The sequence below is a fragment of the Durio zibethinus genome, chromosome 5 (genome assembly GCF_047325235.1).
Source record: "Durio zibethinus cultivar Kanyao isolate XHJ-2024 chromosome 5, ASM4732523v1, whole genome shotgun sequence".
Lineage (NCBI taxonomy): Eukaryota > Viridiplantae > Streptophyta > Magnoliopsida > Malvales > Malvaceae > Durio > Durio zibethinus.
This window is the reverse complement of record NC_143166.1, coordinates 3,728,752-3,741,533: the sequence shown is the minus strand read 5'-3', so window position 1 is coordinate 3,741,533 and position 12,782 is coordinate 3,728,752. Positions and strand designations below refer to the sequence as shown.

Sequence of the window (12,782 nt, the reverse complement as noted above, 5' to 3'; positions counted from 1 at the left end):
TCCCCTTCTTTTCTTCTACTTTTCACCACCAACAAAAATAAGGGTCTTCAAGCAAAATAGTATAAAAGAAAACCCAATGTGCTTTCAAAAGGATCCTTCACTCCATAATTTTCCTTTTTTTTTTTGTCCAAACCAAGAATCTATTAAAGGTGAATGACTAATGAGCAATGAAATATCCTAAACAAAACCAAAGAAAGACGACAACCGCAAATAATTGCCGGTTCTACGGAAAATCAAAACCAACATTAAAAACAAAACAAAAAAGAGAAAAAAACAATGAAAAAAACAAACCGTTTTTCAACTTCATTTCATTAATCATACCCTTTTCGCTTTGCAGTATAGACATTAACTTTGAAATTAAACTTTACAATAAAAGCATAAGGGAGATTAAGATAATTAATTAGATATCAAGTGAACCACCTCTTTTCTTTTTCTTTTCTTCTCAAAACTCTAGGAAATTGGATAAACTTGGCTTTTAATGGGGGCATCATCCTTATACCAGGGGACATCACTGAGTCAAAACTAAGCTAGCTCCAAAAATTTTGGAACCTTTGGCAAATTCTTTTCCATTGAAAATCTTCTTCGCCGGAAAATCCTCATTTTATAATTAACAACGAAATCTGGTTTTGATCAATGCTTCCCAAACGTATAACACGCAATCAACCCCATAAATATTCTCCTCGTTCTGGCGGGAGAAAAAAACAGAAAACCTCACAATCCTAGAAGAATGTAGTACACGAGCGTTATAGGTAATGCTATCAGCATCCCAAAGATAACCCTGCAAATTTGCAAATCAAGATATCAGCTACACATAACAGATTTGATCACAGATAGAATTGATTTATTCTAGTAATTCAGGTTTTCACTTACGCAGTGCTAAGAATTGCCGGGTGAACGTTGTACTCTTTGGCAAACACAAACGGTACAATTCCTTGTGGCAGAGCAGCCTTATAAATTGGTCGAAATTAGTCAAGAGAGCTTTTGACATTCAAAGAAGCCAAATAGTTATGAAGGAAGGAGAGTTTTTTTACCTGAACAATGGCGGTGCGGAGGAGCGTGCCTCGCAACCCTACGGCAATTGAAGCTGCAGCCATGACAGCCGGACCAGTCAAGAACCTAACTGCCATGGCAAAGATAGCTAAAGAGTTCCCACAAGCGATGATCTTGGGTTGCAGAGCCATAAACAGACCTTTCCACCATACAACAACCAAAATTAGGACTTCCGTAGAAAACGATGCATCACTACCAAAACAACAAAAATTAGGACTTCCCTAGAACAACCAAAAGGGTGCATGGCTATGAGCTCTGCAACCATGCCGTTGCTTAGACAGGGTATAATCGCTACCAAAACTACATGCTCTACCACACCTTGGCGTGGTCTAGTAATCGTCACAGTTCCTATAATTCGTGGGTTTTTACATAGATCAAGTGCAACCGTGTTTAAAAAATAATAAAAATTAATTTAATTGATTCACATAATTATTTTTAAAAAATAACACAATGTTGAATTTAAATCTCAGCTACTTCTCTTTTGAGACTGCAGCATATTTTATATCAAAAAAGAAAAAAAGTGCTAATATTATTCCTTTAAGATAAAGCAAATAGCAGAAATGCTCACCTAAGCTAAACATGGCCATTCCTAGTCCAGCATCTGAGAGGATGGAGATAGACTTCTCTATTATTTTCGGCATACTCACATGCCACCTGCAATTGAAACCCCAAACCAGTCAATTTATGACACTGAAAATACAAAAAAAAAAAAAAAAGAAAAAACAAAGGACTCATTGTGTAAAGTTTGAACCTTAATCATTAAAAGTACCGCCAAAATGATAAACTGACCTAAAGGCAATTAGGGACCAAACAAGTCCAATGAGGCTGGAATATGTGTTGGGGTTTCGGATAAGCTTGCGCCAGACCATGATCAAGATCAGGCGGGTCATTACACTCGCCGGAGGCATTTGTTTGCCACCACCCAACGCAGGTGCTCGGGCGGCTTTAGGGTGCCGCTCAGCCATTGAACTGGACCCCAACTTATTGAGTCCATTGGGCCCTTCTTTTTCTTTCTCCTCCTCCGCATCTTTCCCAGCAAAGCTAATGTTCTCTCCATTAAAGTCACCACTGGCTGGCGTAGCTTCACACCAAAAGCAACAATTTTATTAAATTAAGTAATTGTTAACTAATTAGAAGCCTTAATAATTAACTAAATCATTTTACCTTTATTTTCCCCGTTTTGAGGGTGATCAGCAACCAACATCCTGATCTCTTTAGCTCCCTGATCAGACCGTCCAGATTGCTCGGAGTCTCCATAATCCGTCTCACCGAAGACGTGAAGTCCAGCGCCTTCTGATACCGGCGAAGCACTGGAACTCCACACAAACATGTGCAATTCCTTTGCATCATTATTCACTTTATTATTCTCCTGCTGCTGCTGCTGCTGTTGCTGCTGTGGCTGGCTATTTTTAGTGTTCTTTGTCACGGATGAAAATTCGGGATTTGGAGCAGGGTACGAGCTAGGAGCTGTCTGTGCTGGATAAAATCCAAATCTTGGAGCCACGACGGCGCAATTTTCTTCACAATTTGATGGTCTTGGAGTTGGTCCTCTTGAGGATTGAACAGAGCACAAATCAGCTGGACCGAAATTAGACTGCCTTCCAGGAAATCCTTGAATACCCATCATGGAATAAAAGTCAGAGTTGTTAAAATTGGAACCTCTTGGAGTTTGATTCCGAGAGGAGCTCAAGCTGTATATCTCAGCTCCAGTAAGGTTGGATGGCCTCGGAGTCAATGCAGTAAGCGAACAAGGCCCCAAGGACCTCCTGGAAGCATTAGATTTCCTCACAGTAACGTGAAGCTTCCCGTCTTCTCCAATTTCAGCGTCGGCTTCAAGAAAATCACGGCCATCAAGTGAAACCACATCGGAATCAACTTTAAAGGAAATTATGGAGGCCGCAGTTTCGGGAAACTGCTCCATAATAAGCATTTTGGCACCACGGTACTCGAAAAGGAAAAGAATAAGAGTGTACCAAATAATACACTGAAGAACCACGACCTGAACCATTAGCATTCCTGAATAGTTACCGTACATGGCGATTAATAGAGGAATGCCCATGACTAGAGTGTTGGGAAGAGTGGATAAAGAGAAAATTGTGATCATCCATTCCAGGCTTCCATTTCTAGTGAAATTAGTCCACAACCCAAGCACAAATAACATTATGATTTTTTGAAGGGTGTCAGCTGCGATGAACCTGAAGTTCATGGCGTAAGGGTCGTTGATCGAAATGAAATGGAAAGACAATAGAGGAACAGCAAATATGGCGACAAAGCGGTTGATTCCTGAGCACTGGTCAGGGGAGAAAATTTTCCACCAACGCACAGAGCCGTAAGCTAAGATCATAGCCACGTAAAGTGGGATCACCGCCGTTAAAACGGTGTAAAGATCTCCCCAAGTGATCATCTTTTTTGAAAGAGATCCCAAATATTTCTTCTTTCCTCGTTTTCTCGGTAAAAGCTGATCAAAACAGTAGTTTTTTTCGAAAAAGAAGATGTTGTTCAGAGAGGGCAAAATGGGTATAGTAAATAACCGTTATTCAACTAACTTAAAGAGGATAAAATCTGTGTGTTTCAAAGAGTCACAAGTGCCTGCTGCTGCAGCTGCACCTGCTTCTGAGACTTGTTGAAATACTGCAACTTTGCTGATATATAAATATGGCTGACGAAAGATAGAGTAACTTCACAGTATAAAGAGAGAAAGAGAATTATATGAGGGAAGGGAAAGGGAGAAAATAGGAAATAGTAAGAAGAAGAGGGGAAGGGGCGGTGGGTGATTGACGGCATTGTTGTACTGAAAAGAAGGGGTAGGGGACCATTTGCGATTGGGGGAGAGCAGTGTGAACTTTGAAGCTGGGTTAACGGCCTTTGGACCCTTTTGGCACTTTGGGTTAACAAGTAATCTCGTTATGTGGTTAACTATAGATTATGGTGACATAAGTACAGGTGGCTCTTGTCAGTGGCATGGATTTCTACATGACATGGACAACCGTCATTTTAGTTTTTGCCATTTGTTTTCAATCTTCAATGATATTCATAAAACTTTTTTTTAATTATCTCTATGATTTTTTTAAAATTTTATTAGTAAATTGAAGTCGTCACGAATTTATTTAAAATATAATTCAAAATATACATAATAATTTTTTTAACATCAATTATAAAATTTAAATATTTTATCGAAATGTATAAAATATGAATTCTTCTTTTAAATCACAAAACATAATCACTAAATTGTTCATTTAGATTAATAAAAAAAGAGTTTATTTTAAATTCCCAAAAATAAGAAAATCTTCAATTGGATTAATTTTGTATTAATTGATTTAATATTTTGAAATAATCATGGTATATAAGTTTGACACAAAATGTTAGACACAATAAACTTATCCAAAATAAATATCATGAATCTAATACATTTCTTGTCTTTAAATAAAAAAAATTAAAATCATAATAATATATTTTATTAATATAAAAATCACTTAATTAAATCAAACAAATAAATAAACTAACAAATTAATATATAAGTAAACAAATTTAATATAAAATTAAATCAAACCTATATAAATTATTAGTATTTGAGTTTTGAAGTATTGTTTGCATATAGATTTGATAATTTAATATATGATACGGTGATACAAAAATAATATAAATAAAAAATATGAAAACGATATAATTTAAAATTTTAATAAAATTATAAATAAACTTAATAAAATAAAAAAGATCTTATGTTTTCGTATTAACATGAATTATAACATATAATTTTTATATAAAAATGATATAAATATATAAATTATTAATATTTTATATGATATAAATACATAAATTATTAAAAGTATCTATATTGATATGAAAGTCTGATTCTAACAGTAAAGATCAAATTCACTTTTTGACTGGACTTAGATGCTGTTGAAGCTAAATAGTTGGAGGGTTGAAAATTATTTATCTGCAATTGGATTTCTTTCAACTTGACCCAACTTTTTTTTTTTGAATTAAATCGCTCTGGATATGGATATGTATCTTTCTTCTCCTAGAACAGAGAAAGTTTAAAGTTTCCATTGTTCTTCTTCTTGTGACTAATAGCAAAGTTTGGCCCATTAGGCAAACGTCTCAACATTCAACTATCAAATTGAGGAAAATTGGTTCCAAATAATCAGGTGTTGTGTCCTCCTTAAATCAGGAAGGAATTGATAATTAATTTGATGATTAGGGGAAAACAAATTGTTTCAAATTAATATATATATATATAGATGATTTCTTAAAGCCTCTTATTTGGTTTCTATCCACTTCAAATATACTTCAGAAATATTAATTTCCATATATATTAATTAATTAGCATGATAATTAAAAAAAAATACTTGAAACCAAATATATATACGGATACTATTTCTTCCTAAAGTATGCATTTAAATTTCCTACTCAGTTACTGCTCTAATTCCAATCATCACGTAATTCTTTGATTGGAAAGTACGTTCCCAATGGCAGAAACGGAAAAGGAAACAGAAAAAATGAGTCAAAGGTGAGGTCACCAAAGAAAAGATGCACGAGGGAATCAAATATTAGTAGATTAAAGAAAAAAGTTTCTAAAGGAATACAGTATCTCATTCAAAGAGATTGTTCATGTTTGATCCCCAAAAAAAAAAAAGTGAGATTGTTCATGCATCTATTTTTCTCCACCTAATTCTTAAAATATATATATGTTGAATATCAGTTTTTGAATCTGATCGATCACTTTGACCCTTGGAAAATGATTAGTCTTGGTTACGTGGAAGAAAAGCTTACCTCAGTAAGGCTTTAGCTCATTGACAAATTTCGGAACATATTTCTCTGAATAATCAATTTGCTTTTACGTGACGGCAACTTGATTTTGATTGTTCTCTCTCTCTCTCTCTCTCTCTCTCTCTCTCTCTCTCTCTCTCTCTCTCTCTCTCTCTCTCTCTCTCTCTCTCTCTCTCTCTATTATATATATATATATATATGTATATAGGGCAGCTTCATTGCATGGAATATTTAAACAGACAAAACCCATATTTTTAATCAATTAAACTTTCTACATTTTAGACAACTTTATGATATACAAATATTAGCTTGAAAAGTGAATGAAATAGTACGGGTTAATGACATATTAAAGCCGTGTAATTCCTTTTGCAAATTAAAGTTTTGTTTCTGTTATTTTTGGAGGTAATATCTTTTATCCTTTTTATATCTTTCTTTTCACGTAAAATTTATTAAAAATTAATTATATAAATATATATATATATATGAATATTTGACTTAATAATTAATTCATGATCTCTTATTAAAAAGAATACACTTCGAATCTTCTATCCAAATCACAAAATAATAAATAAAAATATTTAACCATATATAAGCACATCATGATTGTATTTAAAGGTGTTCATAGGTGAGGTCAGGCTCATACTTAATATTAATATCTTATATACTTACTCAAATTTGATGTAACTTAAAATTTCGAATTTCAAAAATTTTACCATATCCAGCTCAACTTAAAAAAATAAATCTTAAACCCACCCATTAATATTAATTTATATAATAAAAAATTTAAAAAAATATAATTGTAGACACCCAATTGGGTCCGGGCTCAGATCAATTGGGCCTGGCCCAAATGGGTAAGGCCCATTTCAATCATGTATTTTTTTTTTCTTTTTCTTCTTTTGTATTTTATGTATTTTATTATTATTATTATTATGTATATCTTTGTGTATTTATTTTTATTTAGATTAGATTTATATGTATTGTATGTATATAGTTATATATTTATTATTATTATTATTATTATTATTTTTGTAATATATTTTTGGGTTTATCTTATGTTATTTTTTTTTTATTATCTGTTAATTTTATCTGATTTTTTTTTCTGAATTATCTGATATTATTTTTTTATTTTTATACTATCATATCTTTTGATTATCTAGTATTTTTTTTATTTATTTTGATTTTAATTCTGGATGGCTAAGATTCAAAGTTGAAGAATCCCACTCTGGAGGGGAATTCAATCAGAAGAGTCCAGTTGGATTCAAAGACTGAATTCCCGTCCAAGGAGGAATTGGGATTGATCAGGAACTCCTGATCAACCCCTATAAAAGGGATCCCCCTGGAACAGAGAAAAACACAGAAAACAGTAAGCAAAGCTACTGATTTGAGAGAAAAGGAGGCGTATAGGAAGCTAGGAAAAGTTTAGGAGTGTTCTGGGAGTGAGAAAAAATTTTTAGAGATTTTTGGCGAAAATTTTTTCTGGAAATTTCTGAGAAATTTCCAGAATCCGGTGAAAATTCCGATGAAATTTGAATTTTTCGACGACAATTCCGGAGAACATTGAAGTTTCCGGCGACCTACCCAGTTTCCGGCGAAGAATCCCAGAAACCGGCGATCTTCCGGCCAACTTCCGACGAAATTTCCAGATTCTGGTGACATTTTCCATAATCCGGCACCGGTGTTCTTCGGTTTTTAGAGAGAAGGGAGAGAAAAAAGGAAGAAGAGAGAGAGAGGGAGGAGCGTTCTGCCGAAAAAACGAAGGGGATTGCCTTTTATACCCTCTCAAAACGACGTCGTTTTGGCCTTAAGTAACCCAGAGGATCCGCGCGTTTTGCCGAACCCGACCCGACTTGGGCGTCGACCCGCTTTCTGACCCGCGCGTGCCAGCCCCCTCCGAGCCGAGCCGAGCCGCGATCCGAGCCGCTCCAGGTTTTTTTTTTTTTTTTGAATTTTTTTTATTTCTTTGTTTATTTGTTTATTTTATTTTTTATTTATTAGATTAGGTTTATGTAATATTCTTTTTTTTATTTTTTATTATTTTATTTTCTTTAAATAAAAATAAAAAATTCCAAAAAAAAATATTTTTAGGGAAAAGTTGAAAGTATCAATTTTCCTTAGAAATAAATTTCCAAAAAATATTTTTGGGGAAAAGTTGAAAGTATCAATTTTCCTCAGAAATAAATTTCAAAAAAAAATATTTTTAGGGAAAAGTTGAAAGTATCAATTTTCCTTAAGAATAAATTTCCAAAAAATATTTTTAGGGAAAAGTTGAAAGTATCAATTTTCCTTAAAAGAAAAATAAATTTCCAAAAAAAAAATATTTTTAGGGAAAAGTTGAAAGTATCAATTTTTCTTAGAAATAAATTTCCAAAAAATATTTTTGGGGAAGAGTTGAAAGTATTAATTTTCCTCAGAAATAAATTTCAAAAAAAAAATATTTTTAGGGAAAAGTTGAAAGTATCAATTTTCCTTGAAAATCAAAATTTCAAAAAAAATATTTTTGGGGAAAAGTTGAAAGTATCAATTTTCCTTGAAAATCGAAATTTCCAAAAAAATATTTTTGGGGAAAAGTTGAAAGTATCAATTTTCCCTACAAAAAAAAAATCATTCTTTCCTTCCTTTCTATCTTAATTTTGATTTTGTTTTTTTTCTGTTAAATAATCCGACGACGGAGCCTCTGCAAGTGAAACAGTAGTTTTTCTTGCATACTCTTGAGGTGAGGGAATTTTTTCAATTTTCTGCTAAAAGTATTAAAGTCAATTGAGAATAATTTTCAATAATTAACTACTTGGTAAAATTTTAAGGCTTTTGGATAACACAAATTTCAGCTGGTACCATCTTTTGATGGGCGTTGTGAGGGTGCTATAACCTTCCTCACATGTAACCGAACTCCCGAACCCTGTTCTGGTTTGTAGACCCGAACCTATTCTTTTAGGGGCCCTTAAATTTAGGTGTTCCCTAAAAGGACAGATTCCATAGGTGGCCAATCGCACCTAGATAAAAAAAAAGATTGGTGGCGACTCCCTGAAAGTCAATGTCTAGCGATAGATCCCCGGATCTAGACGTTATGACAATAATTAAATTAAGTTTAACAAAATTATATTAAATTCACACATACATATACACACACATATATAGATATAAAGATTAAAAATGAAAATTATATAAAAATTATCATAATATATAGATTTGTAAACCTATAACTAGATATAATAAAATGAGTGGCCATAATCTTTTATGAAGGTGTGATTGACCATCTAATAAATATATCTTTTTAAGGAGCTTTTAAGCTTGGCTAAGAATTATTAAAGAATAGTTTTTGACCTTCTGAATAAAACTAAGTTCGAGAGTTCAGTTATATATAAAGAAAGTTATAGCACCTTACAATGCCCTTTCGAAAAGATAGTACCATTTAATTTTAAATTATTCTAAAAGTTTATAATTTTAATGATCTTAAAATTAATATTAGAAATAAGTTTTAAGATTCTTCATTAATCTAACATAATTCTTAAAAATACTTCATCACCTCAAAAATATTCAAGAATCTTATTTATTTTTTTGAAGAGACTTCGTCATCGGAAAAACTTAATCACTTGTCTTTCATTAAAATTTTGTTTTTATTAAAAATATATCTAATTTTTTCACAATTTGGGCCAAATTTAAAAATATTTTCTCACCTAGAAATGTCTTAGATAATTATCAATTTATGATTACTAAAAATTTTATCATCGAAATTTATTTTTTTATTTTACAAGTTTTATTTTAAAAATTTTCATTTTTTGGGCCTAATTTAAAAATATTTTTCTTAGAATTCAATCTCTATTTATTCATCATTTTACAAGAAAATATTATAATAATAATTTTTCTAAAGTCTCATCTAAATTTTTTTTTACTGTTTTGGTTGAATTTGGGAAATAACTTTTTCTCTAAAAATCTTATAAAAGTTCAACCATTTGTGATTTTTCTTAAGATTTCATTCTTGAAAAATTGTCAAATATTTTCACACAAATTTTTGTTAATTTTTATTTTTTATTTGAAAAAAAATACAATTACTTTTATTAAACTTTCATCTAAATTATTTCACTATTTGGGTCAAATTTAGAAAAATTTTTCACCTAGAACTTTCTAAGAAAATCAACCATTCTTAATTTCATAGAATTTCATCATTGGAATAATAGCATAATTAAAAATATTTTTATTCAAATTATCTTTTAATTATTAACCAACATATCCTTAATAAATATAAATAAAACAAATAAATGCCAAGACTAAATATAAAAGAGGAAAGAAAATAGAATACCAGAATTTGGGCTAAGACCCAAATCAAAATCAGTGAAGGTTAACTTTTTGAATCAGACTTAGAATTCTTTCTCAAATGGGCTTAGACTCATAAGACTTCATTTTGGGTTGGAGCATTTATTTGGGCCTTAGCATTAGTTCAAATTTAACTAAAAAATCTTCCTTATTCTCATGTATATTCGTTGAACATGAAACTTAAAATTCTTTTTTTTTTACATTACTCTTTTCTCTCTCAATAATAGTTGATTTCACTCTTCTCTCTTTACATAGGTTGAACACTAATTGAAAACCTTAATGGTTTCTAGATTCTAGTGCTGGAGCTATTATCTATCACTATTCGAAAGCCATCGATCATGGTCCACAGAAGCTTCTTTTAGTACCCTTTAATCCTTTCATCTTCTCGTGTGTCGATCACCATATAATGCCATCATTTTGAAACTCGACCCGTCAACTAGGCCACCATTTGCTAGCATTGTTTAGGTCACAAGCATCTCTACCTTTTAGCACTTTTACTTTACCAGAAAACCCACCGTAAATCACCTCTTTTTCTTCATTTAATGGTTTTTCTTCATTTTAATAACCAACCAAGACTAGAAAATCCATCGCCCAGACCTTTCTTTTGTTGTTGTAAGTCACCAATCACCACTACCCTCTGGCCATCGATGTTTGTCAAAAAAAAAAATTCTAGAGAAGACCCATCCTGATGAGCTATTTGCAACCCTTCTTTATATGAATTATTTTTTTCTTGCTTGATTGCTTTCTATTCTTAATTGTTGATTGAGGCTTTTTAGCTTTATTTTTTTGGGTTTTATTGTTGCTATGTCTTGTAAGACAGTGTGATGCCATTGATTTATTAATTTTTGTTGCATTGTAGTAGAGGTTGTGGTGAGGTTTAAGAAGGCTTTGACTACTAGAATGGCTCATTGGCCTTTTCTTTATGCCTTTGCTTTAGGTGTTATTAGTCAATGGTAGTCTATGTGATAGTTTCTAAAAAGTGTTGTTTGTGTGTATGGTGTCTATGTATGTGTTTATAGTGGTATAAGGTAGGTTTGATTTGGGTAATAAATAGTAATGGGCTATTTTGGTGATAAGGTAATGGCTTGGAAATAAGGATGGTGATGGAACTTTGGTGGTGATGGCAATGGCAAAAGAAATTGGCTTAAGTTTTCTTATTTTCTGGTGATTGCTGTATGCTTCTCTATTGCTTTTTTAATAAATTTGGCTTCTGATCACCATTTGTCTCCTCTATTTTCCCTTTGTCAACTATAAGTTCATTTATAAGAAAATTTAATAGAGTTTTAATCTAGTTAGGATTGGATTTGTTTCAACCAAATCTAAAATTATCTCTAAAGTTAATCTCAAATTATTTTTGATGAGGATTATCACTAATATTACCAAAAGATAACCTTACCTAGATTTCAAACTTCAAGTTTTTTAGATTGCTTTCTTTTTTTTATTTTTTATTTTTTTTAAAAATAATCAGATACCAATAAAAGTAAAAAATAAAATAAAATTCATCAATTGGGCTCGAATCGAGCTCAAGTCCAGCTAGTTCAGGCCTTAGACTAAATGGGATGCTTACAGCTGTCACTCTATCTCTAAAGTTAATCTCAAATTATTTTTGATGAGGATTATCACTAATATTACCAAAAGATAACCTTACCTAGATTTCAAACTTCAAGTTTTTTAGAATGTTTTCTTTTTTTTATTTTTTGTTTTTTTTAGAAATAATCAGATACCAATAAAAGTAAAAAATAAAATAAAATTCATCAATTGGGCTCGAATCGAGCTCAAGTCTAGCTAGTTCAGGCCTTAGACTAAATGGGATGCTTACAGCTGTCACTCTATCTCTAAAGTTAATCTCAAATTATTTTTGATGAGGATTATCACTAATATTACCAAAAGATAACCTTACCTAAATTTCAAACTTCAAGTTTTTTAGAATGTTTTCTTTTTTTTTATTTTTTGTTTTTTTTAGAAATAATCAGATACCAATAAAAGTAAAAAATAAAATAAAATTCATCAATTGGGCTCGAATCGAGCTCAAGTCTAGCTAGTTCAGGCCTTAGACTAAATGGGATGCTTACAGCTGTCACTCTTTATGCAATTCTTGTGAAACATGAATTGTGCAAAAATATAAACACTCATTATGTTCGGATGTGATTTACAGCAATTATAAAATCTTGAAATTTTAAAGATTCACAATTCGAAGCATTCAAAAATTTCATAATCTAAAAATTTGTAGTACAAATTAAAACTCAAAGATTCATGATTTGAGTTCATAATTTTGAAATTCAAAGGTTCACAATTTAAAGATTTGCAAGAATTCAGATTTGCAAAAATATTAATATTCACAAAATTTTCAAGTTTGCAAGAATTTTCAGATTTATAAGAATTTTTAGTTTCACAAGAATTTTCAGGTTTACAAGAATTTGAGATCGGAAGAACTCAGATTCGTAAGATTTTCATATTCATAAGAACTTAAATTTGCAAGAATTTAGATTCACTAGATTTTTAGTTTCACAAGAATTTTCAGTTTCGCATTTAAGAAATTTACATCCAAAGTTCAATTCAGAAATTCACATCAAAATTGCAAGGCTCATATCCAACATTCAAAAATTCAAATTAAAAAAATCTAAAGATTCACACCCAAAATTCAAAAATTC

At 31.5% G+C, this 12,782-nt stretch overlaps 1 protein-coding gene across 2 annotated transcripts; it reads right to left on the bottom strand.

Moving 5' to 3' along the window:
- Window positions 1–277: 277 nt before the first annotated feature.
- On the bottom strand, window positions 278–3,672 carry LOC111282979 (auxin efflux carrier component 7-like). 2 transcript variants are annotated; one of them, XM_022871304.2, is made up of 6 exons: window positions 2,215–3,672; window positions 1,840–2,131; window positions 1,619–1,704; window positions 1,032–1,189; window positions 871–947; window positions 278–778 (listed from the first exon to the last, which is right to left on the bottom strand). In XM_022871304.2, the coding sequence occupies exons 1-6, from the start codon at window positions 3,452–3,454 to the stop codon at window positions 712–714; spliced, it is 1,920 nt and encodes a 639-aa protein (XP_022727039.1). In that variant the 5' UTR covers window positions 3,455–3,672; the 3' UTR covers window positions 278–711. The 2 variants fall into 2 exon arrangements, with proteins under 2 accessions (XP_022727039.1, XP_089616773.1); XM_089760647.1 differs by having other exon boundaries at window positions 1,840–2,122.
- Between the last annotated feature and the right edge of the window lie 9,110 nt (window positions 3,673–12,782).